Below are 23,477 nucleotides of genomic sequence, written 5' to 3'. Positions count from 1 at the left end.
CACCCCATCTTACTCAGGCCTTTGCAGAAACAGAAGCAAAGGCTTCCTGACACCCTTTCAAGCTGCACCCCCTCCCAGAACCCCTGCTCCCCTGCTTGGTACTTATCACCTTCTAACACACTGTGTGGTTTACTTATCTTCTTCATTGTCACTTGTCTCCATGGGGACATCTGCTCCAGGAAGCCCTCAGTGGGTACGTGTTGTGACCTGCCGACTCCCCACCACCTAGTGCTATGCCTGACGTTAGCAGCTGCTCCACCAATCTTTTTTTTTTTCAGTACTGGGGATTGAATCCAGGGCCTTTGCGCTGAGCTACATCCCCACCCTTTTTAGTACCAGGGATTGAACTCCGGTCCTTGGTCTTGCTGGGCAGGTGGCAGAACCACTGAGCTAAATCCCCAGCCCCCATCCCTTTTTAAAGTCTCCCTAAATTGCTAAATTGCCCAGGCTGGGTTTGAAGTTGCAATCCTCCTGTCTCAGCCTCCCAGTACTGGGGTTACAGGTATGCACTGTAAGGAACAGGGAAGGGGGATGTTACCAGAACCCCTGCAGTGAGTAGTCCCGGTCTCCTGTGAGCCACGACAGTACAGGCAAATTAATGAGTAAAGGCAGGAAACGAGACTTAGAGAAGCTGAGCTTTGGGCCTGATCAATGCTGCTCTGGGTACCAAAGAGGAAAGACCTGGAGCTTGCCACACCTTTATTTGGTACATTGGGATAACAGACGACTCAGAAGGCTGCAGCGATAATCCTAGGACAAGGAGGAACTTATGTGGATGAAGATCCTAGTTTGATGAGGAATTTATGTTGATTGGGAATTTGTTCCTCCCCAGGATGTCTTCAACTGGTGTAATCTTGCCCTGGAGCATCACAGCATCACAGGACCATTGAGGTTTTTGATGTGTCCTGCGGTGAAAATGGAGTTATGTCTCAATCTGCCATAGCTGGCCTGTAGGCAGGAAAACTAGGTCTAATCATAATTTGTGAAATGATTTTTCCCCAAAATTATGTAGAATTGCTCCTGACAGTGCACCACCACGCCCAGCTCACAAATGTTTGTTGAATGAATGCAGAAGTGGGTCTAGATTACCTCCTTTTTCCTTTTGTTGTATAAGAGAGGATGTGGCTGGTCTTGGCCCTGGTAGCAAACCCTCAGAATTTCAGCATTAGGGATGTTGCTCTCATTCACGGCCACACCGGAGTTCACGTGGAGGTGACTCAGGAAGGGGGGACTGGAAGACCAGTTGTGTGACTACAGCCCAGCCAGTTCCTTGGAAGGGCAGAAGACTGTGCCCGCCTAATGAAGCCCCAGTAAAAAATTCCTTTAAAAGAATTTTTTCTTTTTTGGTACCGGGGATCGAACTCAGGTCCTTACGCTTGCAGGGCAGGTGGTGGAACCGCTGAGCTAAATCCCCAACCCCCCTAAAAGAATTTTTTTTGGGTCCTTGTGCTTGTGCAGCAGGTGGAGAAACCACTGAGCTAAATCCCCCACCCTAAAAGAATTTTTTAAAGAGGGTCTCGCTATGTAGCCTAGGTTGGCCTAGAGCTCATGGCGATCCTCCTGCCTCAGCCTCCCAGAGTGCTGGGATTACAGGGGTGTGCTACCAAACCCCACTGAGATCCGTATTCTATGGTCAAACTATCGCTGTAAGTATAGCACTTTCTGGAGTTTTGTGAGTTCTCAAGGCCATGAGAGCCCCTGAATTTGTCAACCTTTGGTCAGAAGTACAGGGGACCTGAGGACCCTCAAGGGGCTTCTGAAATGAGGGTAGACTTGTGGGGTGGTGCCCTTACCCCGTGGGGTGCCCGCTCCCAGTAGAGAGCACAGGCACTGTGGGCTGAGCCTCCACTATGCCGCCTGCTCATGCTCCGGGCTTGGCAGTGGGAGGCGGGAGGGTTTCTTGCCAGCAGATGCCCTAAGGTCATGGCAGGACGGTGGTTTCACTGCAGTTGTATAGCATTACTTTAAAATGAAGACACTAAGGGCCGGGGATTTAGCTCAGTGGTTCCACTGCCTGCCCCGCAAGTGCAAGGACCCTTCGATCCCTGGTACAAAAAAAAAAAAAAGAAAACTAAACTGGGCTTAGTGTCACACACCTGTAATCCTAGCGCTCTGGGAGGCTGAGGCAGGAGGATTGCAAGTTCAAGCCCAGCCTGGGCAGTTCAGGGACTCAGGGAGACCCTGTCTCAAAAGAAAACAAACAAAAAAGAGGTGGGGATCCAGCTGGGTGGAAAGGCCCAGGGTTCCATCCTCAGAACTGAAAACAAACAAAAAGATACCGGTCAGACGTACTGTGGGCCTCCTTGGTCTCAGCCCCACAGCCCCTGGGGCCTCCACTGGAGCTCTGGTGAGGACCTCGTTCTCGCCCTGCTGGTCAAAGGGCTGTGTTGATGTGACACACGATTACAAGCTTAGTGGCTCCAAGCAACAGAAAAGTGTTCTCACCCAGGGCCTGGAGGGCGGAAGGCCAGGGCGCAGGTGGGCCACACGGCCCTGCAGGCCTGGTGATTCTCCTGGCTTCTGGTGGCTGCTGACACTGTTGGTTGTGGCCCTATCTCTCCAATCTCTGCCTCAGTCTTCTCATGGCCTCGTACTGTTTCTGTGTCTCAGGACACCAGTGCCTGGGTGTAGGTAGGGCTTAGCCCTACCCTGGGTGATCTCCTCTTGAGATCTGTAGTGTAATTACATCTGCAAAAACCTGTTTTCCAAGTAAGATCTCCTTCATAGCTTCCAGGGAGTAGGATGTAACATATCTCCTTGGGAACTATTCAACCCTCTGCAGGTCTCCAAGACGGTCTCCTGCCAAAGGGCCTTTGTCGGTCTCTCCTGTGACGTTCTTATGACATGCTTCTCCAGGCTGAACTGGATCCTCACTGTCCTTCAAGACCCAGTGAAAGAATTAAAATCATGCATTCCTTAATTGGGCTGGGAATTTAGCTCAGTGGTTCTGCCCCCTGCCTGACAAGTGTAAGGTACCAAGTTTGATCCCTGGTATTTAAAAAAAAAAAAAAATTAGCACAATATATGCATGGATGGAAATGTCATAGCGATGCAATGAATTTGTGTAATTGATGGGAGTTATTTTGTATGTGTGGTACTGGAGATCGAACCCAAGGACTTTGCACTGAGCTAAATTCCTGGGCCCCCTTTCATTTTTTTTGGACCAGGGATTGAACTCGGGAACTTGCACTTGCGCAGTGGAACCACTGAGCTAAATCCCTGGCCACTCCCCTTTCATTTTAACACAGGGTCTCACTAAGTTGCCCAGGCTGGGCTTGATCTTTCGTTCCTCCTGCCTCAGATTCCCAGAGTGCTGGAATCAAAGGTGTATGCCACTCTGCCCAGGTGAGTAAATATTCACAACTTTAAAAAGCCAGCTCAGTGCCAATCACACCTGCACTGGGAGGATCCCAGGGCTGCTCTTATGCCCAGCACCCCCCCCACCCCCCACCCAGGTTGCGTGAGTGCCTTGTCCAGCACACTGTCTGGTGCTTTCTGTGCCATCCTGGCATGTCATCTGAGATTATGCCTGTGCAGCTGGGCGTGGCAGCACATGGCTGGAAACCCAGCACTCTGGCAGGTTGAGGCAGGAGGATTGCAAGTTCCAGCCCAGCCTGGGCAACTTAGCAAGACCCTGTCCAAAATTGAAAAATATAAAGGACTAAGGATGTAGCTCAGTAGAAAGCTGCAGCCCTGGCTTCAATCTCCAGGACCAGGGGTGGGAGGTAGGGGAATAAACGTGGTCCCTATGTGCATGGTGCTGAGGATGAACTTAGGGCCTTGACCTTAGAACAAATCCTCAGCCCTCTCTGGAGTTGGGGCTCAGCATTTGCTGCTTCCCAGCTTTTTTTGTTGTTGCATTTTTTTTTTGGTACCAGGGATCGAACTCAGGACCTTGTGCTTGGGAGGCAGGCACCAGAATCACTGAGCTAAATCCCTGGCCCCTTTCCCAGCTTTATTTCTCCAACCTCCCATCAAAATCGTTGATAAAATCCTCAATTTCTAGCTCCCATGTGTCCCTGCCTGGGCCACCAGTGCCCTGTAGCAAAGGCTATGGGCTCCCCAGCCTGTTACTTTGTTGTTTCTCAGCCTTAGTCCCTTCAACTCCAACTGGAATGAGGTGGTGCAGTTCCTTTCTGTGTGGCTCTCTTTTCTCCTGCCCCTTCCATCTTATCCATGGTGGACACCTGCATTCACTAGAGGAGCCCTGCCCCAGAAGCTCTCATAGTCATGTGACGTGCTTTGGCCAATGATGCCAGAGCGGAAGTGACAGGTCCCTTCTGGCTGGAAGCCTGACAGACTGGGTGATGGTGGATGATGGAGTGACGTGGCCTCTGCTGTGATCTGACTGTGTCCCCGCAAAATCCATGTGTTGGCAGCCTAACCTGAAAGTTGATACCTTAACCGGACTTGGAGGTGGGGCTTTTGGAAGGCGTCTTGAGTGTATTAACTCACAGGCTGTGGAGGAAGTGGCTTTGATATAAAAGTGAGCTCTTAGCCCGGGGTGATGGCACACACTTGTAACCCCAGCACTGGGAAGGCTGAGGCTGGAGGATTGCTGCAAGTTTGTACATAGAGATCTTGCCTCAAAAAAACCAAACACACAACAAAAGGTTCAAGATGGGTGGGGCCAGGAGCTTTCTGAAAGGCAGGAGGCCTTGCCGACCTCTCCACTTAGCTCAGCAACACTTATTTCCCATGCTGACCTCCAGAACTGTAAGACAATACTGTCATGCTGTTTTCCTTCAAGCCTGTTTGCGGGAAGTTGTAGTAATGACAGGAAACCCTGGCACATCAGTATCTGTGGCTGAGGATAGCATGGAATGGCTGACTGTCCTAGGGGCAGCCAGGGCAGATGTGATTGGAGGTCACCCGTCAGGCTGGCCAATCAGGTCCCCTGCTGGGGCAGGGGGAATAGGAGCCTTCCTGCCTGGCTTGGCTGTGGCTGGGCAGCAGCAGGGTTAGTGGCTTCAAGGCCCCCAAAGCGGCCCACAAAACCTCGCTCAGTGCAGCATCCTCCAGGGACTTACTTCCCTCTGACCCCTCCCACTGCCCTCCGCAGAATGCCCTGGGTAGGGGCTCTCAGAGTCCCCTTTATCTGTCTCACAAACGCTGTGTTGTCCTGGAGCCGCCCACCGGGCTGCTCAATCTGGAGCTAAAGGGCCTCATAAAGATCAGAAGTCACAGTCCCCCGCCTTGCCCTCCAAGCACGGCCGGGGTTGGTCGGACAGTTTATTGGAGGACACAGGACCATGAGAGGAAAGTTCTAGGTGCCAGGCGTCTGTCAGGGGACATCTCCTCTCGTGGCACTGGACATTAGTCCCCCATGGGCAGCCACAGGGCCTTGGTCCGTGCTGCCCGCAGCCTCAGCTCTGGGCCTGCCCCCTGGGGCTCCTGCTCCCAGGCCCTTGGGCATCCACTGTTCACCCACACAGGCTTGAGGTTTCCCGCCGAGGCCCACTCCACGAACTGGGAGCCCTGGGATGGGGAAAGGGAGGGGTTAGCGCTCTCCAAAGCTTGTTTGCTAAGCAGCTGCTTTCTTAGAAACAGGGTTATGAAAGGAGAGACCCAAGGCTTGACCTCAATGGACACCGCACTCCTGATGAGCAACCCTTCCAGATGGTGAGGGAAAAAGAGGCGACCTTGTGGCTAGGGAATTTCCTCCCCATTAACGCCCACATCCACAGGACTGGGGCCCAGGGCACTGGTCAACTGGGAGTCCCCAGCTGTTACCAATAGGCGGTGTAAGCCAGCCAACTTTGGGCTCCAACTTTGTTGCTAGGGTGTGGTCCCTAGCAACAGGACATCCAATGAGATTAGGTCTTTGGACTGGGCAGCTCTTAGGTCCTTCTTGCTAAGGAGATCCTCTTCCCTAGCAACTGGGGTTCTATAGGGGCGGGACCTCAGAACCTTATTGCTAAGGCATTTTTCCCCCTAAGCAGTGGGAGCTCTCAGGGAGCTGGGCCACAGGCTCAGGAGGAGGAGCTTGTTGGTGGAGGTTAAACCCTGAGATCGGGGCAACAAAGCAGACCTCTGCAGATCCGAAATACCACAGCGCCTGGACATCCTGGTGCAAGGCCAGGCAGCGCGTCAGGTGGTCACGATCTCCTGTCACTACGTTCACCAGTCCAGCGGGGAACAGCGAGGCCACATCCTGGGGGTGAGAGAGTGAGCGTTGGGGTGTGGCTGAGGCTCCTGGAAGGAACAGGACTGGGGCCAGATGCAGATGTAGCCTTGGGTGGGATGTGGGGACGCGGGTTCCCATGGTTACCAAGGGAGGTGGGCACAGCAGAGGTCCTGCAGAGCTGCAACATCTTTCATGCTGCCCCAGGGCTTGCTGGGAGCAGGAGCAGGCAGGTGAGCATACCTGGCAGATCTCCAGGGCCAGCAGGGGACAGGTCCCGCTGGGCACCAAGACCACAGTGTTGCCGTGCGCCAGGGCAGGGGCCAGCAGGGACACGAAGGCGAGCAGAGGCCACTCGTCAGGGCACACGACTGCCAGCACACCCAGTGGCTCCCGAAGGCGGAGCACAGGGCCTCTGAGCCCTGCTACCTGTAGGGACGGATGGGAGGTCAGGGGCCAGGCAGGGGAGCTCGACTACCCTTCCCGGTTTCTCCATCACCTTCCCCTTATATTATCACCATCCTCATATGTGCTTCTTCATAACAGGTCCAGTAACAATATGCTCAAAAGCTGGTGTGGGGGCACATGACTGCAATCCTAGCACTTAGGACGCTAAGGCAGGAAGATCATTTTTTAAAAATTTAGCTTTATTTTTATGAGGATCACTTGGAGTTTGAGGTGAGTTCAAGGCCAACCTGAACTACACAGTGAGACCCTGTGTAAAAAAAAAAAAAAAAAAAGGAAAAGAAAGCCTGAGATGTAGCTCAGTGGTGCTGTGCCTGCCTGGCAAGCACAAGGTCCTGAGTTCAATTCCTAGTACGGAAAAAAAAAAAAAGAGAGAAAAAAAGGGGCTTGGTTGCTAAGTAGCTGAATATAATTGACCTTCATTAGGCTGCACACTTTTTTTGGAAACAAGGTCTTGCTATGTAATTCAGACTGGCCTTGAGCTCACTGTGCGACCCAGCTGGGCTGAAACTCGTAGCGATTCTCCTGGCTCAGCCTCCTGAGTTTGGGACTATAGGCGTGTGGCAACACACTCAGCCTTTTTTGTTTTTTTGAGACAGGGTCTTGCTCTGTAGTTCAGATTAGCCTTGAATTCACTATGGAGACCAGACTGGCCTCAAACTCACAGCGATTCTCTTGCCTCACGTTGGGCTAACACAGTTTGATGTTTTGGCCATGTGTATAAATCCATGGACCTCACCACGATTCCTGGCTCCTTTGTAATCCTTCCCCAGCCCTGAGTAGGCATTAGTGCTACGCATGTGCCACACTGCTTTATCCGCTAACCTGCTGAGGTACATGTGGATTGCTTCGTTTATTATGAAAACAGTGCATATCATTTTGGCGAATATTTGTGGGTAAATCTTTGCAAGGATACATGCTTTCATTTCTGCTGAGATGAAACCTAAGAATTAACTTTATCTAGGTAAATACTTCGGAATGACAGCTAAGTTACATGGTATAAGCATGTTCTTCTTTTTCACAAAGTACCGAATTATTTTCAAAGTGGCTGCACCTCTTTTTTGTAATTAATTAATTAAGTACTAAGGATCAAACCCAGGGCCTTTGCACTGAACTATGTTCCCAGCGCTTTAAAAATTTTTTTATTTTGGTTCCCTCCAGGGCACCCAAATCCCTATTGCCATGATCCTCAGGGTCTCACTAAATTGCTAAATTTCCCAGGCTGGGTTTAAACTTGCAATCTTCCTGCCTCAGCCTCCCAGGGTTTTAGGATTACAGGTGTGCACCACCATGCCCACTGGCTGGACCAGCAATGCATGAGAAGTCCAATTCCTCCACATTGTTGCCAGCACTCGGTGTAGTCAGTCTTAAATTTTAGCCATTGTGCTAAGTGCACGGTGGTATCTCACTGTGGGTTTGAGCTGTGTTGCTTTAATGACTATGGAGACTGAGGATCTTTTCTTTTTTTTGTAGTGCTGGGGATGGAACCCTGGGCCTCATACATGCTAGGCAAGCGCTCTACCACTGAGACCCACCCCAGCTGTTGAGTGCATTTTCACATGCCTTTTTTGTTTGTTTGCTTTTATTTTTTTGAGACAGGGTCTTGCTATGTCATTCAGACTGGCCTTGAACTCTATGTAGTCCAGGCTGGTCTTGAACTTGTGGCGATCCTCCTGCCTCAGCCTCCCGAGTGCTAGGATTACAGGCAGGTGCCACCATGCCCAGCTCCATCTTATTCTCTCTTTTGTTAAAAACAAAAATCTATCATGGTTATGCACATTAAATAGGTTTTATAGCCCAGTAAAGGGCTAGTAATCCAACCTGGAGAAACACCACTGTAGAAGTGCACTGTTTGCCTGTTACACAGACAGGAAACTGAGTTCAGAGAAAGTGTGGCTCTTGCTGTTCACCGAGCAGCTGGCAGGTGGTGGTGCTAGGCCCAGACCCCAAGCCTGGCTCATCGAGAGCCTTTGTGCAGACCTTGCTGGCTGCCCACCATGTGCGCGCCCAGACCCCTCTCACCTGCAGGGTGTGGCCCTGGGCTTGGGCCTGGGCCTGGGCTGCCCACGCCCGGAGTCGCCTGGCGCTGAGCTCCACCTCCACCTTGGCAGCCTCGAGCTCCACTCCATGCCGCTGCAGCCTCGAGGCCAGGCCGGGTCCCCTGTGCTCCAGCGCAGCTGCCAGCGCCACCAGCAGGGCCGCCCGGGCCCCTGGGGACTGACGCTCCCAGCTATGGGCATGGGGCATGTTGGGGTGGCTCCCTGGTCCTGGCTCCCAGATGCGCAGTCATGCCCAGCCCCTCCCCTAGGAGTCCAGGCTCAGAGCATATAAACCACTGGGGTCCCCTGGGACCCTGCCTGCCAACTGTGACCTGGGTTCCCCGAGTCCTTGCTCACCCAGTGGCAGCCTGGTGAGCGGCTTCCACAGCGCCTCGCACATCCTCAGCTGCACCCTCAGCCACGTAGCCATGGAGTTTGCCAGAAGAATCCCAGATGGGCCTAGAGCTCCCGGCTCCCGAAGGCTGGAATCGGCCCCGGATAAAGAGCCCATAGGGAGGCACTGGGCTGGACAAAGGGGAGGTGTATGTTCCACCCCACTGCGACTACCCTAGCTCTGATGAAGTCCTGCAGAGTCCCCAAACCCCACTCCCATGAGCCTCCAGGGGACTCCAAACCCCTGCTCCCATGAGCCTCTAGGGGAGCTCAAACCCATCCCCATGAGCCTCTAATGAAGCAGACTTTCGTGTAGCAAGACAAGGCTCTTCTCAGGCTGGGATAGGTGAGTGTTCGAGGCCCTAAGACCCACCATGCAGCACTCAGCAGGACCCAAGGACTCCCACTGGTAAACAGCCCTAGCAAACCTCCCCTCGGTCCTCTTATCTTTGGGGGAGTCTGACACAACCTCCCCTTGCAAACTAAGACCACTTGGCATTGAAACTGCTCACCTGGGCCCTGTTTTGGGCCATGCTGGCAGGGCTGTGGGTAAGGCAAGGCCGAAGCTGTCATAGTTCAGATGCTCAAAAACAAAAGGCAGCTGGCCAGGGGTCCCCGAGGGCTGCAGGTACTCATACAGACCCTGTGGGAGGGATTGCAGCACTGAGACACAAGGGACACAGGTAGCAGCAGTGTCCAGGGGATGCAGGTGTGGTGACAGGGCACTCACATCCAGGCCCCCGTGCCAGGAAGACCCACTCTCCTTGCAGCCACCTATGGGCACTGCAGGGTCTCTGAGGCCATGGGTGTTGATCCAGACTGTGCCCACCCGGAGCCTGCGGGAACAGATGGAGAAGTCAGCGAGAACAGAGGAAGCTGGGGTGCTGAGCCAGGGAGGGGGAAGGGAGGCCGCCCGGGCAGGGGAGGGAACTGGGGGAACGGCGAGGACAGACTGCCCCCCGAAGCCCAGCAGGGCCCACAGACCCATAGGCCAGCTCCAGCGCCTGCCCCAGCCTCTCGCTCCACACACTGGCGCTGCCTCCCCGAGGTGTGCTGTTGGCCATGGCCAGCGCCTCCTTGGCTGTGCGGAAAGGGGAGGCCATGACCAGCGGCCACGGGACCTGCAAGGGGGTTGGGGAGCTCAGGTGGCCTGGTGAGGCCCTTCTTCCAAAATCTCATCAATTACAGCACAGGCTTTGGCAGTCAGCAGTGCCAGACCCGAGGACCCATGATGGGCTGAGGTGGGGGAGACCGGATATCTGAGATCCTAGGGGCTTACTTCTGCCTGGGCACATGGTGCGGCGGGGGGCAGGCCAGAGACCAATGTTGGGGGAAAGAGTGGGCTACCTGAGGGCACAGTGACAGCCTGGAACACCTAGGGAGACAGAAACAGATGGAGAAGTCTCCCTACACATAGCACTCCTCCCTCAGACCTGGGGGCTCAGGCCCAGCCTCCTCCCTCAGACCCATGATTTAGGGCTCCAGGCTCTCCCCATCCCAGGGACCTGAGATGCACTCTGATTCACCTCTGCACCCTGACTCCTGGCCTCCTGCACACAGCGCTGGGCCACATCACAGGCAGCAGCCCCTCGGGTCCCCATGTCCACGGCCCCGTCCAGGCCTGGGCCACTCCGCAGCCGCCTCATCCTCGATTGGAGTCGCCTCATGGTTTCCTCCCACACAGATTCTTGGACCAGGAGCCGGAGGCCGCCCTGTGAGGCATGGGCCCCTGAGTGGGCAACGTCAGGGCCGTAGGAGGATGACATGTCCCCACAGAGGGCTGGGGCAGGGATAGAGGAGGCTCATGGAGAATCAATGAGAAACAAACCCACCCAGGGGGTGCAGGTATAGAAAGGTGGTTCCTGGACAGCAAAGGCAGAGGTCGTAAAACCAGGGACAGGGACACTCAGAGAAATGAAGAGGGCAAGGGACTTGGAGCCCGTGACAGGGCAGCTGGTCATTGAGATTCAGAAGTGAGAGAGGACTCCACACACACATGGCATAGACAGAGCTTTAAGATCCTAAGAACTGGGTACCCAAGAATGGAGAGGTAGGACCTCAAGGTCTGCAGAGACCCGACGTCCTGGGGCCTCACATGCATGTGTCTCACCGGGCTGCGGTCAGACCAGGCTGCATCCACAACGCCCTCCACGGCTGAGTCCAGGTCGGCTGAGTCCATGACCAGCAGTAGTGATTCCAAGTCCAGCGCCAGACTCAGCTCCAGCCTGTGGCCAGCCAGGCTCTGCCGCAGGACACGCGCTTCCTGAGGGACCCGTGGGGCTCAGCTGTGTAGAAGCCACTGGCCCAGCCCCGTCCACCCCATCCCAGCTCTGAGGGTACCTCTGCAGCTCCACAGAAGGCCACCTTCTGCACTCCAGGACATCGGCCCAGAGTGGGCCCCAGGGAGGCAGGGCCAACAATCACATTGAGGATCCCGCAGAATGTGCCAAGGCCCCCTGCCAGCTGGGCCAGGAGGAGGGTGCTTGGGGAGCCTGGGGGTACAATGGCCACCACGGTGCAGCCTAGGGAAGGGGGACAACTCAAGGACCCAGAGCTCCAGGCCTAGCCTCCTCCCTCAGACCAGGGGGTCCAGGCCTGGCCTCCTCCCTCAGACCAGGGGGTCCAGGCCCAGCCTCTTCCCTAGACCTGCGACTCTGGGCCTCCAACCTCCTCCTCTTTGAGATCCAAGAGTCAGGACCCCAGCCCATCATTTACCCACTGCCAGGGCAGGGCAAATTCTCCACATCATCTCTAGGAAGGAGAACGTGGGTGGTAAGATGAGGCCAATAACACCTGAAAGGAAAGAATGAGGGGAATGGGGCCACCATGCTGGATTCTGAAAGAGGGGGCTGGGTCTGGGCCTCAGGTCCTTACCCATGGGCTTCCAGCCTGCCAGTACCTCTTCCTGGACATGAGCTTGGACTGCATGGTACTGCAGCAGCTGCTGGGCCAGTGGGACATCCCCACTGCGAACTTCCCGAATGGCCCGCCCAGTGAGCAGGGAATCCAGGGTCCACAGAAGCTGCTGGTGCTTCTGGATCATCTTGGCCAGCCTATGGAGAAAGCAAGGGGATAGGCTGTTCCTAGGGTTGCCAGGACTATAATCCCCATTAGCCCTTGGGGCACCTCTACATCTTACCAGGGGGACAGGGCATCAAAGATTTATGGGAAATGTAGTCTGGAAAATTCTCAAGCCCTGATGATGCTGTGTAAGAGTCTTGGCCATCAGTAATCTCCACCCCAACCAGATATTGGGAACTTGAGTCTTGGCTTCTAATCTCAACTGCATTTTGGGAAATGGAATCTTTGTCCCTAGTTGCCCCCAAAGTGTGAGAGAACAAGTTTTGGGGTACACCAATCCAAATGAACTGTTGAGAAATGGAGCCTTATTGATTCCTGTGGAAATTTTAAGAAACAGGTGTGTTTTCATTTCCTATCTCAGGGAATCATGGAAAATGGGTGTTCTGGACACTAGTGCCTCAGTGCATGCTGGGAATAGGAGCCTTGTCTGCAAATTAATTCAGTGGGCTCACGGAGTAATGGAGTCACCCCTGCCACATCTTGGGGCTACACCTCTGCTGTATCACCTGGTCAGGTGCTGGGCCCGCTCGCCTCCGGGGACTCCACTCCAGCTTCCCCGTGCATCCAAGGCTGCCTTCACTGCTGCAGCCACATCATCAGGCTCTGCCAGGAGGCAATTGGCCAAATTCTCTCCTGGGGAGAAAAGTGGGGGACCCAGGTGGGAAGAGAGATGGGCTAATATTCCCAGAGCTCGGTAGTGGCTGAAGGCAGGAAGGCTGGTCCCCAGCTCCTCCATTTGTCCCTGGTCACCCCTGGGATTATCAGGGGTTTTGGTAGCTAAGAATGTCAAGAAGCCTCCTCAGGGATTTGGAACAGGAGTTGGGATGACTACTGTCAGGAGGAACCAGAAACCTTGGCCCCTCTTCGGCCATTGGCCTCTCCCTGCCCCAGGACCACCCCTGAAAAGGGAATGGGGTGGGCACAGCTGGAAGACACAAATGTCCCTTCTAGTGATGGGGGAATCTTGTACCTGTGACGGGGTCCTGGCAAGGCACTGAATTCCTGTGTTCTGGCTTTAGCCACTTCCCATTTACATAGTGGCCCAAGAGGCGGTTTTGGGCATCCAGCCAGGCCTGGGGGAGGGGACAGTTTGGAGGAGGGCCTGAGACACAGCCGGGACAGCTCAGTCCCTATCCAGTCTCCTCGGAGGAGACACTTGTACCCCTTTGCTGCATCCGCTAATTCTTCCTTTTTGTCCATTGAACCCAGGGGCCCCTGCTCTGAGTGAGCTACACTCCAGTCTCCCTGGTGCCTTCTTTAGTGTGGTAAAACTCACTATTCTAATCATTTTAAAGAGGCATGGTCACACACACTCATATTCCCAGCACTCTGGAGAGGCAGGATTCTGTTGTTAAAAAAGTAAAAAAAAAATTTTCTTAAAGGGCTGGAGATGTATCTGTGCCAAGCCCTAGATTCAATCCCCAGTACTACAAACAAACAAACAAATAAACAATTCAGTGGCCTGTAGTACATCCAGAGAGTTGTGCCTGTGGATCACTTCTGCCTGTCATTGGTCCCAAAGGCAGCCTGCATCCAGCAGACAGCTCTGTCCCCACCGGCAACCACGAATCTGCTTTGTCTCTGTGGATTTACCTACTCTGTGCACTTCATAGAAATATGGTCACATAATGTGCTCTTTTTGAGACTGGCCTCTTTCACTTAGCACAATGTTTTCCAGGTGCATTCGTGTTATTGAACATACATTAGGATTTCTTTGTTTTCTTTTTTCCAGTACTGGGGATCAAATCTAGGGGCACTCTACTGTTAAGCTGCATCCCTAACCCTTTTTCCTTTTCTTTTTTAAAATCTTAAGATAGAGTCTTGCTCAGTTGCCCAGGCTGGCCTGGAAGTTTTGATTCTCCTGCCTCAGCCTAAGTAGCTGGGATCACAGGCATGGGCTACTAGACTCGCTTTGTTCCTTCTTCTAGCTGAATACTATTCCACTGTATTCTGTCCTTCCATTAGTCTGCAGGCATTCAGGTGGTTTCACAGTTGCCTACTGTGCTGCTAAGAGTTCGTACGTATAAAACTCTGCCCGGGTTTTCATCTGTTCAGGGGCACACTGGGGAAGACTTGTGGGGCTGTACGAAACCCTGTGTGAATTTACTGCAGTCTCCAGAGCCACCATTTTACATGTCCACTAGCAAAGTCCCATTGACCTGGACTTTTTCTTTTTTTCGGTTTTTCTGAGACAGAGTCATGCTCAGTTGCCCAGGATGACCTTGCCCTTGAGATCTTCCTGGCTCAGCCTCCTGAGTAGCTGGGATTACAAGGGTGGGCCACCATGCCTGCCTCTATTGACTTTTCTTTTTTGGTACTGGAGTCTGAACCCGAGGCCTTCACACTAACGTATACTCTAGAACCCAGCCTTTGGCTTTTGGAGACAGGGTCTCATTATGTAGTTCAGGCTGGTCTTGAACTCACTGAGGAGCCCGAGCCGGCCTCAAACTCACAGTAATCCTCCTCCTGCCTCAGCTTCCTGAGTGCTGGGATTACAGGTGTGTACCACCATGCCTTTTATTGTTTTATCCTCTGCATATGTTCCAGGTTTCCTTCTTTCCTGTCCTGTTTTTCTTGTTAGTAAATGCAACACACACTTCTACTGTCTCCTACAAACTCTCTCCTCTTAGCATCCTGTCTCAGCAGCCTCCTGCTTTTCCTCTTACCCTGCAAGCCTTATTTCTCTTTAAAATCAAATGGTTACCTAGAAGTTCCAAACCCAAATGTGCAGGGGGAAAGAGCCATTTTTGCCATAGTCAGGGATACATAATCATGAACTGGGCGTGAGATATTGAAGAACACCTGTTACACATCCAGCACTCAGGGAGGCTAAGGCAGGAGGATTCCAAGTTCTAGCCCAGCCTGGGCAAATTAGCTAGGCTCTGTCTCAAAATAAACAAAACCAACCAAACAAAAAAACAAAGCCAAGTGTGGTGGCACACACCTGTAATCTCAGCACTTGGGAGGCTGAGGCAGGAGGACTGACTGAGTGCCAGACCAGCCTGAACTACATGAGTTCAAAGCCAGCTTGAACTACATAGCGAGACCCTGTCTCAAAACAAACCACCAAACAAACATAAAAAGAAAAAAAAGGGGCTGAGGATATAGTTCAGTGTGAAAGCCCTTGGGTGAATCCTCAGTACCTGGGGGGGAAAAATGACTATTAAAGGTTCCGATGCCTGCCTTGCAAGCACAAGGACCTGAGTTCGATGCCCAGTACCAAAAAAAAGACTATTAATGCTGTGAAATGTGATGAATGATTGACAGTTATATAACATTATCTGTTAGAAATAGTCAAATATGTCTTGGAAAATAACATGACTTCTGGGATTTATTTAAAAGACTCTCAAAGCAAAAAGAAAAATGAGGTGGGAAATACTGGATGAAATGTTGATGTCTGCTGAAGTCAACATGGGTAAGTGGGGCTCCTAATCAGTGTCAACCCCTCTGGGATGATGGGAAATCTCGCCCTAAAAGAAAAATCCCAAAGGAACATCCTTAGGGTTCTGGCAGGTCATGTAAGTGGGACAGAGGGTTTGCGAGGACTTGGAGCTTACAACTTAATCAAAAACAACAGCACTGATTCCGTCCAGATGAGTTTTGTCAGGGAACCGGAGCCAGAGGTTGCCACATTGTGGAATTTTATTTTCAAGAGAAGCTGGAATCCCGGGTATTTATTTGGAATTAATTGTCCAGCAGCTGACATTTTCAAAAACAAAGCTTAGGCCAAAAGAAACATGTTTGTTGGTTGAGTCTGGGCCAGGAACTGTGAGGCTATGACCTTTGCTAGTAGGGGAAAAATCATGGATTCAGAATCCAAGGGCCCAAATTCAAATTTCATTTCACTTTTTTTGTGTGATGCTGAGGGCTAAACCCAGGGGGTCTCTACCACTGAACTACATTCCAGACCATTTTTATTTTGGAACAGGGTTTTGCTAAGTTGCTCAGTCTGGGGTAGAACTTGTGATCCTCCTGCCTCAGTTTCCCAAAGTACAGGTGTACACCATGACACCTGGGTGAGGTTTTTATTTTACTTATTTTTGGTTTTTTGAGACAGGTCTCGCTGTGTGGCCCAGGCTGGGCTCACGAAGTACTGGGCTTACAGGTGTGCACCACCACACCTGGTGAGTTCCTTTGTCTGTCTACACTGGTGAGTCCTAGTTTTGTCTGCAGATCAATGGTCCTGAGGCACAAGTACAAGCAGTGTAGACCTCCAACCCACTGCTGTGGCAGTCCCAGGGCTCTCACACCCTCAGTCCTCCATACCAGGTTGTTCTTCTGGCTCTGTCTCAACCCTCTGCCCCATCTCCACAACTGCCCCGGGCTCTGGCCACCCCTTCTTCTGCTTGGACCATTGCTCTGGGCTCCCCCTCAAAAGAAACCCCACTTCTCCCACCTGGTGCTGAGGACCCTGCGGCCGTGGGAATCGGAAGAGCCTTTGGAGAGGACAAAATCCCAGCAGCCTACTTACGGGAAGCCAAGAGGATTCTTGAGGCCCTTGAGGGATAACGGGAGCCCCTCGAGGTTCTGAGGACTTGGGGGAATCACTGGGGCCTGAAGAATCATGGGAACTCCTGGGGAGTCTGCGTTGGGCTTAACAGAAGACAGATCCCCACAATCATGGGCTCCCCATGGGGGTGTTCTGTGGGGCTGCAGGCAATTACAGGAAGTTCTGACATATTCTGTGGTTCTGAGAGTTCCCTTGAGTCCCATAAGCATTAGAACCCCCGAGGAGCGGGGTGTGGTGGTGCAAGCCTGTAATCCTAGCACCCTGGAAGGCTGAGGGAGGAGGATCTCAAATTCGAGACCAGCCTGGGGAATTTAGCGATTTTGAGACTGTCTTAAAAAAAAAAACAAAACAAAAAATAAAAACCGCTGGACATGTAGCTTACAGCGAAGGCCTTGGGTTCAATCCCCAGAGCAAGGGGGAGCAACCCGAGGAAGCACCACGTGTTTTAGGGGTCCCCGATGACCATGGAAGCCACAGGAGTTGAGGAGTCTGGGAAGACTATGGAAGTTCTGAACGAGGGTCGCCGGAATCCCACAGCAATCCGGAGGAGCCCGAGGGATCACGGGAGGCTTGGGGGGGGGTTCCTTAGGAATCGCGAGCCCCTCAAGAGGTTATGAGGAATCGAGTTCAGGGCGGAGCAGAAGAACCACACTAAGCATCACGAGAACAGATTTAACAGCGGAGGCAGCCACTGCGAAGGCTCACGGGAATTCCCCCTAGGCTGGGTCCTAAAGCGCCGCGAGAGTGACGGCGCTGAGAGGGGTGGAGTCGCCGAACTGCCGCGGTGGATCACGGGAGTCCGCGCTTAAACCACAGTCGCGAGGCCCGGGAAAGGAGAGGAAGTACCGGCCCCGCAAGTCCTCACCAGTGCGCATGCGTGGCTCTCCGGCGCGGGTCCGTACTCCAGAGTGGAGAAGATCTCGCGGACGCTGGGCCTTGCGTGTGTCTCCGCCATAGCTCGCCTGGACGATCTTCCACAAAGGACTGCAGTGCGCTCTGACCAAAGGGGAACCTTGAGGTCTGAAGGGTGGCACCACCCCTTTCAAGCTCAAAGGGGAGGGACCAACGAGAAGTGGAAGGGGATACTGGATATAGAGTGTATCCTCGCCCACTCCTTCCAGCCTACCGACTGGGGGAGTAGGCCTAGAGGGTGACACTGGGAAATGTAGTTTGGAGCATGCAAATTCCTCAAAGTGACGAGGCAGGGGAGACTGGAAATGAGGGTGCACTGTTAAAAGAAGGCACCGAATTTAGGAGGGTGGCCGTATTGATGTGTCTTCCACACTTCTTTTTGTGTTGGAGAAAGTTCAGCTTTAGTCCGAAATCCATTTACAGTACTAGGGACCAGATCTAGCTCCGGAGAGGGAGTCGCTGAAGTGATAGTTCAAAGATCAGAAGTCAGTCTTTTAAGGTTTAAAGTATGGCAGCGTCGACTGCACTGTAACCTGACCAAACCGTGGTTAGAAGCGAGCGGAAGTGTGGCTTTTATAAATACATGAAGTGTGGCATTTCCGTAGTCCTCTTAGAGTTTATTTTTGATTGGATGAAGTGAGGGGCGTGACTACATATTTCGGATGTGATTGGCCTGTAATAGTTGGCTTGATGAATGAGGTTGAGTAGGAAGTGTGGCTACTGTAGTGCTGCAGGCACAGAGACTGGAAGTGTGGCTTTCATTTACACATTTGACGAATGTGTCTGGTCTAGAATGGAATTATAGACTCAGCCCACATTTTGGTTTCCGAATAGAAAGATGTGTGTCGGGAATCAATTGAGAGCAGGCTCCAGAGGTCAGATAGCGGGAAAAGTTTCCCGCGACGGAGGTGCTGAGGTCTATTTCCCAGGGTCATGTCGAGCTCAACACTGCTGGAACCAGAGCTGAGGGAGGCAGAGACGCTGGGTGATGAAACGGTGCGGTTCCAAGAGCTGCTGTTGCAGGTATGGACAGCCCAGATTCCTGGGTCCCTAGGTGTTAGGGTCGTTGGTGCTAGTGATGGGACTACAGCTCCTAGAAGGCACTACAGTGACAACAACTCCTATGGGAATTGTAGTTGCTTGGCTCAGTTTGCTAGGCTTTGAAAGAAATGGGAGTGGGTTTGGGGTTCTTCACGTCCTTGAAGGAGGAAGGGGACCTTGAATGTCTCATTTTTCCTGTTACCAACAGTTTTCATGTATGAGTTACTCTATAAACATTTGAGGAACAAATAAAGGATCTGATTGCACAGACTCCAAAACTAAAGACTGTTTTCCATCACAGGCTTCCAGGGAGCTCCAGCAAGCCCAGGCAACCACACCAGAATCTACACAGATCCAGCCTCAGCCTGGTGAGAAAGACAGAAACCCAGAGAGTGAGAGAATATTCCCACAGAGAGCATAACAGAGACCCAGAGCGGAGGATAGATCTGCGGAGACACAGAGAAAGGGGGCGGGAGGAGACACGATACTGAGATATAAACCTAGAGGTAGGTTCGTGAATTGACACCCAGGAAGGTCATCTAGGGATAGTGACTGGAAGAGAGCAGAGCAGGAAGCAGGTCAGACACGCAAAGAGGGAAGAGGGTCAGGGGCCTCAGACAGGGGAACACCTCAGAAAAAAAGGGACAGAGAGACCCCAGGGGAGGGGATACAGAGCCCCAGCAGAAGAACAGTGCAAAAGAGGGAAAGGGGGGAGGGCAGATGGATGGTGATGGAGACCTTGCAGAGACAGATGGTCAGGAGAAATACACTCCCACAGGTTTCTGCATAAAGACCAACTCATCGGAAGGAAAGGTTTTCATCAACATCTGTCACTCTCCCTCCATCCCTCCTCCGGCTGACTTGACCGAGGATGAGCTGCTTCAAATGCTGGAGGAAGACCAAGCTGGGTTTCGAATCCCCATGAGTCTGGGAGAGCCACATGCTGAGCTGGATGCAAGTCAGTGTCCTCACAGGACCCAGGAGTCTGGCTCCTTCCTTTTTCCCTAAGACTCGGGATCCAGGGTCCAGGACCTGTTCCCTCAGGTCCTGGAAATCTGCCCCCAGCCTGATCCGTTTCCCTCTGACAGCTTTGGTTCTGCCTACCTGACCAAGCTGGTACTTCCTGTCCCATCTGGGGAAAGGAGGGAAGGGGAGGGCTGGGCAGAGGGCTCTGTGCTCATTAACTGATCTCCTGGCTTTAGTTTGTGGCCAGCTCTCCCAAGCTTTCATCCTGTTTCTCCTCTGTCCTCTTTGTCTCCATCACTGCATGTCCCTATTTCTCGGTGTCTCTTGATCTTTTTGCAATTCACACATGTCTCTGGAAGCCTCCTGGGGCCAGGCTTTGGGCTGTGTCCTGAGAAATGGGATTTACCAAACCCAGATCCCGCCCTTGAGAAACTCCCAGTCATGGATGGGGGTGAAGGACACTGATGGATTTCAGTGTGGTGTGATCTGTGCTGCATCAGAGAGGATGTGTCCCCTGGAGGCTCTTCACCGATACCCAGATACCCACGGCTTCTTAGAGGAGGAACTGTCGGATGTAAGACTTGAAGGGACAGGAGCTCTTGAGAGGGTTCTTGGCGGAGCACAGAGGGACCCAGAAGTGGAGATAGAAGGATTGGATGATCAGCCAGTGATAGCTGGTGATTGGAAGAAATTTAGAGGGATGCCATTGCCAGAGGAGAAGGAAGCTTCTCCCCAGAGGTGGGAGTTGTACACCACACTGGGCCTCCAAAGCCAGGCCAGGGGAATGCATGAAGTGAGGGCATCCCTGGGGACATGGCCACCTGAGACCAGAGGGGAGAGACTGCAGTCTGTGAGGACGCTGGTCAAGTGGACTGGAAAGTGCTGTGTTGAGCTTGTCACTTCCAGGATCTCCCGTTCGAGTGGCTGCTGTGCCTGGGTGGCTTCCTGTGGAGGGCAGGGTCTCACCGTTGTTTCTCCCTGCAGAAGGCCAGGGCTGTACTGCCTATGATGTAGCTGTCAACAGCGACTTCTACCGGAGGATGCAGGTGGGGCGGGGCTCTGGCTGAGGCCTGGGCGGGGCCTCTCCGTCCAGATCTCCAGGCCTCCAGGACCACGAGTCTCTTCCTCTTTCTGTAGAACAGCAATTTCCTGCGGGAGCTCGTGGTCACCATCGCCAGGGAGGGCCTTGAGGACAAATACGGCTTGCAGCTGAATCCAGGTGAGGGTTGAGGCCTGGGCCTTCAGGCAAGAGTAGAGTCCGGCTTGGGGGCCACCTTGGAAGATGGGGTTAGTGTGGGCAGGGATTTTCTTGTTTTGTGGATTTCACAGGTGTGTGTGTGGGGTTCTCAGAGTGAGGGGTGGGGCCGAGAGGAGACTCTAGGTGGGGTGTGGAGCCAGCGGTGATTTTTATTGGTGTCTACCCAGGAAGGCGGTGGCAAAACGGGCGTGGCTTCCTCACCCCTCGCCTTGGGGCGTGGTCTAGCCCAGGTGTTCAGGGAGGGGGCGGAGCCTCCTGAAGTTCTCTCTACAGGAGGTCCTGAGAGCCAGGAGGACCTGTCCCGGGTGACCTTTGCCTCTTTCCCCTCAGAATGGCGCATGTTGAAGAACCGGACTTTCCTGGGCTCCATCTCGCAGCAGAACATCCGCTCCAAGCAGCATCCTCGGATCCAGGAGCTGGGGAACCTACACATGCCTGGCCCCCGGGGGCCTGAGGGAGGGTGAGCCTTCGGGGATCCCTAATGATTCCCAGCGCTCTTCTGAACCCTCTCTTGGTCCTGCCAGCTATGGGCGCTGGGGGCGGAGAGAGAACTCCTGCCTTAGGAGCCTCCTGTGGCCCACCCTGGGTGGAGCAGGAGGAATGCTGCTGCCCACGACCCACCGGCTCCTCAGCCTCTCAGTCCTGTCCTTCTCCCTCCTCAGCCCTGAGAAGCCGCACCTGAGCCTTTGGCTGGAAGCCCCCGATCTCCTCTTGGCTGAAATTGACCTCCCCAAACTGGTGTGTGGGCTGCATGGAGCTGGGGCCCAGGGATTGCGGGATGGAGCCGAGGGCCTCCTGCACGGTGTGCCCTCCAATACCACGTTCACCACACACGAGGCCACCCGGCCTGGTCTGGGTTGAGCGAGGGCTGAGTTCACCACATTTCCAGGATGGAGCCTTGGGGCTGTCCCTGGAGATTGGGGAGAACCGTCTGGCAATGGGGGGCTCCCAGCAGCTGTATCACCTGGATGCCTACATCCCCCTGCGGATCAACTCCGAGGAGAGCAAAGCAGCCTTCCACCGGAAGCGGAAGGTCCCGCGGAGGGGCCCAGGGGCCTGGGGCTTTGGGGCCTGGATCTCTGGGTCTGGAGATGGAGGGGCTGGGGCTGGACTTTTGGGTCCTGAATCCTCATTCTCTTTTTCCTCAGCAACTGATGGTGGCCATGCCCCTTCTACCGGTGCCTTCTTAACCAGAGTGTCTCCCTGTTCTTGCAAATGGAGAAGAGACTGGTGACTTTTAAAATTGAAATAAAAGATTTTTGCCTTTCTTCTGACTCTGGCTAGGGATGGGGGGTTCGGTCGGGAAATGGGCAGGAAGAGGACACTGGGCCTCAAGTCCCTTAAAAGTCCAGACCCCAGCTCAGGCCTCTCCCTCTCCCTGTGGACCCTGTGCCCTACCTTCCAGTCTCCACTCCTTCCCCTTGCTGGTTTCCTGGGTTCCAGGCCTGAACTTGTCCTTTCCTGTCGCAGCCCTTGGGGCTCCCTAGCACCCCCAGGAGGAAGTCCGAGCCTCTCAGCTGAGCACTTCCGGCCTGTAAATGACCTGTCCCTTGTACTGGGGTTGGGGTGGACTGCACAGAGCTCCTGCTGTCCCTCCACCTGGCATCCTGTGGTCCCCTCGCCCAGGAAGTCTGATTGTCCTCAGCCCTGTGCAAGGGTTTCCTTCCCAACAGGCACTTCCTGGTCTCTTCAGTGACCCCAAATGCACAGTGTGACCCCCACTCCCAGCTCCTGGAAACCTGCCCCGGATCACGGCCACACCAGATTTTCTAGGGCCTCAGCCACCAGCCCTAGCCTACCTCCTGGCTCTACTTGGGGTACACCCCTGTCCACCCCCAGGCCCATCCCTCCTCCTTTTGCGGCTGGGAGGGAACCTAGGACCTCTCCAGTGCAACACACATGCTCTCCCACAGGGCTGAACCTAGCATCCTTTCCCCAGCCCTTTTATGGAACATTCTCTGGAAAACTTTTCCAACTTCATATGTTTTTTCGATACTAGGGATTGAGGGAAAGACCTTTACATTGAGCTACAGACTCTCCTCCCACTTTATTATTTTTTGGTACTGGTGATCGAACTCTGGACCTTGCGCTTTTGAGGCAGGTGACAGAACCACTGAGCTAAATCCCTGGTCCTCCCATTTTATTTTATTTTTGGTACCGGGGATTGAACTCGGGCCCTTCCAGTTGCAAGGCAGGTGGTGGAACCACTGAGCTAAATCCCCAGCCCTCCCATTTTATTTTATTTTATTTTATTTTTTTACCAGGGATTGAACTTGGGACCTTGTGCTTGCGAGGCAGGTGCCGGAACCACTGAGCTAAATCCCTGGCCCCCTTCATTTTATTTTTTGATAGGATCTCAGGTTGCACAGGCTGGGTTCCAACTTTTTGATCCTCCTGCCTCAGCCTCCCAGAGTGCTGGGATTATAGGTCCGCGCCACGAAGCCTGGCTCGGATTTCATACTTTGGTCTTCCTGGGATGAATGAGAATCCTGTGGTGGGACAGTGCCTGGCACATAGTAGGTTGGGTTCCTGAATGGTTACCAACGCCCTCCTTCCGTGGTGAGTTCTAGGGATAAAGGAGCGGAGGAACCTCAGGGTAAATGTTGAAGAACAGGGAGGAGGCCAGTGTGGCTGGAGCCCAGGGAACTGGGGGCAAAAGGTTGGCAAGATAAGACGGGTCGGCCGGAT

General features: G+C 53.4%; 2 protein-coding genes and 1 long non-coding RNA gene across 10 annotated transcripts; 1 reads left to right on the top strand and 2 right to left on the bottom strand.

The window, feature by feature from the left end:
* Positions 1-684: 684 nt before the first annotated feature.
* Aldh16a1 (aldehyde dehydrogenase 16 family member A1) lies at positions 685-17,665 on the bottom strand. Of its 6 annotated transcripts, none has more exons than XM_087200715.1 (17): positions 17,478-17,653; positions 13,073-13,175; positions 12,609-12,735; positions 11,896-12,074; positions 11,737-11,814; positions 11,362-11,543; positions 11,117-11,284; positions 10,548-10,733; positions 10,301-10,396; positions 10,006-10,142; positions 9,752-9,857; positions 9,534-9,664; positions 8,986-9,153; positions 8,612-8,819; positions 6,368-6,553; positions 6,032-6,154; positions 685-905 (listed from the first exon to the last, which is right to left on the bottom strand). In XM_087200715.1, exons 1-17 carry the CDS (start codon positions 17,565-17,567, stop codon positions 876-878), a joined length of 2,298 nt encoding a protein of 765 aa, XP_087056841.1. In that variant the 5' UTR covers positions 17,568-17,653; the 3' UTR covers positions 685-875. The 6 variants fall into 6 exon arrangements, with proteins under 6 accessions (XP_087056841.1, XP_087056840.1, XP_004866987.2 ...); XM_087200714.1 differs by lacking the exon at positions 685-905 and adding an exon at positions 5,219-5,478; XM_004866930.3 differs by lacking the exon at positions 685-905 and adding an exon at positions 5,219-5,478 and having other exon boundaries at positions 11,132-11,284.
* Positions 1,151-2,636, bottom strand: LOC147821376 (uncharacterized). 3 transcript variants are annotated; one of them, XR_015447182.1, is made up of 4 exons: positions 2,446-2,636; positions 2,280-2,367; positions 2,097-2,181; positions 1,151-1,321 (listed from the first exon to the last, which is right to left on the bottom strand). It is a non-coding gene; the product is annotated as an uncharacterized LOC147821376 (long non-coding RNA). The 3 variants fall into 3 exon arrangements; XR_015447183.1 differs by having other exon boundaries at positions 2,293-2,367; XR_015447181.1 differs by lacking the exon at positions 2,446-2,636 and having other exon boundaries at positions 2,280-2,445.
* Pih1d1 (PIH1 domain containing 1) lies at positions 17,447-22,056 on the top strand. The gene is made up of 10 exons (XM_004866929.4): positions 17,447-17,630; positions 18,454-18,547; positions 18,867-18,933; positions 19,344-19,523; positions 20,516-20,577; positions 20,669-20,750; positions 21,120-21,249; positions 21,452-21,527; positions 21,679-21,822; positions 21,938-22,056. The coding sequence occupies exons 2-10, from the start codon at positions 18,458-18,460 to the stop codon at positions 21,977-21,979; spliced, it is 873 nt and encodes a 290-aa protein (XP_004866986.1). The 5' UTR covers positions 17,447-17,630; positions 18,454-18,457; the 3' UTR covers positions 21,980-22,056.
* The last annotated feature ends 1,421 nt before the right edge of the window (positions 22,057-23,477 follow it).

This window comes from Heterocephalus glaber, unplaced genomic scaffold (assembly GCF_053883595.1).
Source record: "Heterocephalus glaber isolate CG9 unplaced genomic scaffold, H.glaber_assembly_v1.0 deba00001744, whole genome shotgun sequence".
Taxonomy (NCBI): domain Eukaryota; kingdom Metazoa; phylum Chordata; class Mammalia; order Rodentia; family Bathyergidae; genus Heterocephalus; species Heterocephalus glaber.
Note: the sequence above shows the minus strand (reverse complement) of the source record. Positions and strands in the feature narration are given on the sequence as shown.

Bases quoted from the DNA above. Each gene is read 5' to 3' on its own strand.
- Aldh16a1 (XM_087200714.1), bottom strand. From the start codon at position 17,567: ATGGCGGAGACACACGCAAGGCCCAGCGTCCGCGAGATCTTCTCCACT. The intron at 9,858-10,005 runs GTCTGTGGGCCC...CTGTTCCCGCAG, and splicing joins GCGCTGGAGCTGGCCTATGG to GCTCCGGGTGGGCACAGTCT. The intron at 6,155-6,367 runs GTATGCTCACCT...TCTCACCCCCAG, and splicing joins TGGCCCTGGAGATCTGCCAG to GATGTGGCCTCGCTGTTCCC.
- Pih1d1 (XM_004866929.4), top strand. From the start codon at position 18,458: ATGTCGAGCTCAACACTGCTGGAACCAGAGCTGAGGGAGGCAGAGACG. The intron at 19,524-20,515 runs GTCAGTGTCCTC...TTCTCCCTGCAG, and splicing joins ACATGCTGAGCTGGATGCAA to AAGGCCAGGGCTGTACTGCC. The intron at 21,528-21,678 runs GTGTGTGGGCTG...CCACATTTCCAG, and splicing joins AAATTGACCTCCCCAAACTG to GATGGAGCCTTGGGGCTGTC.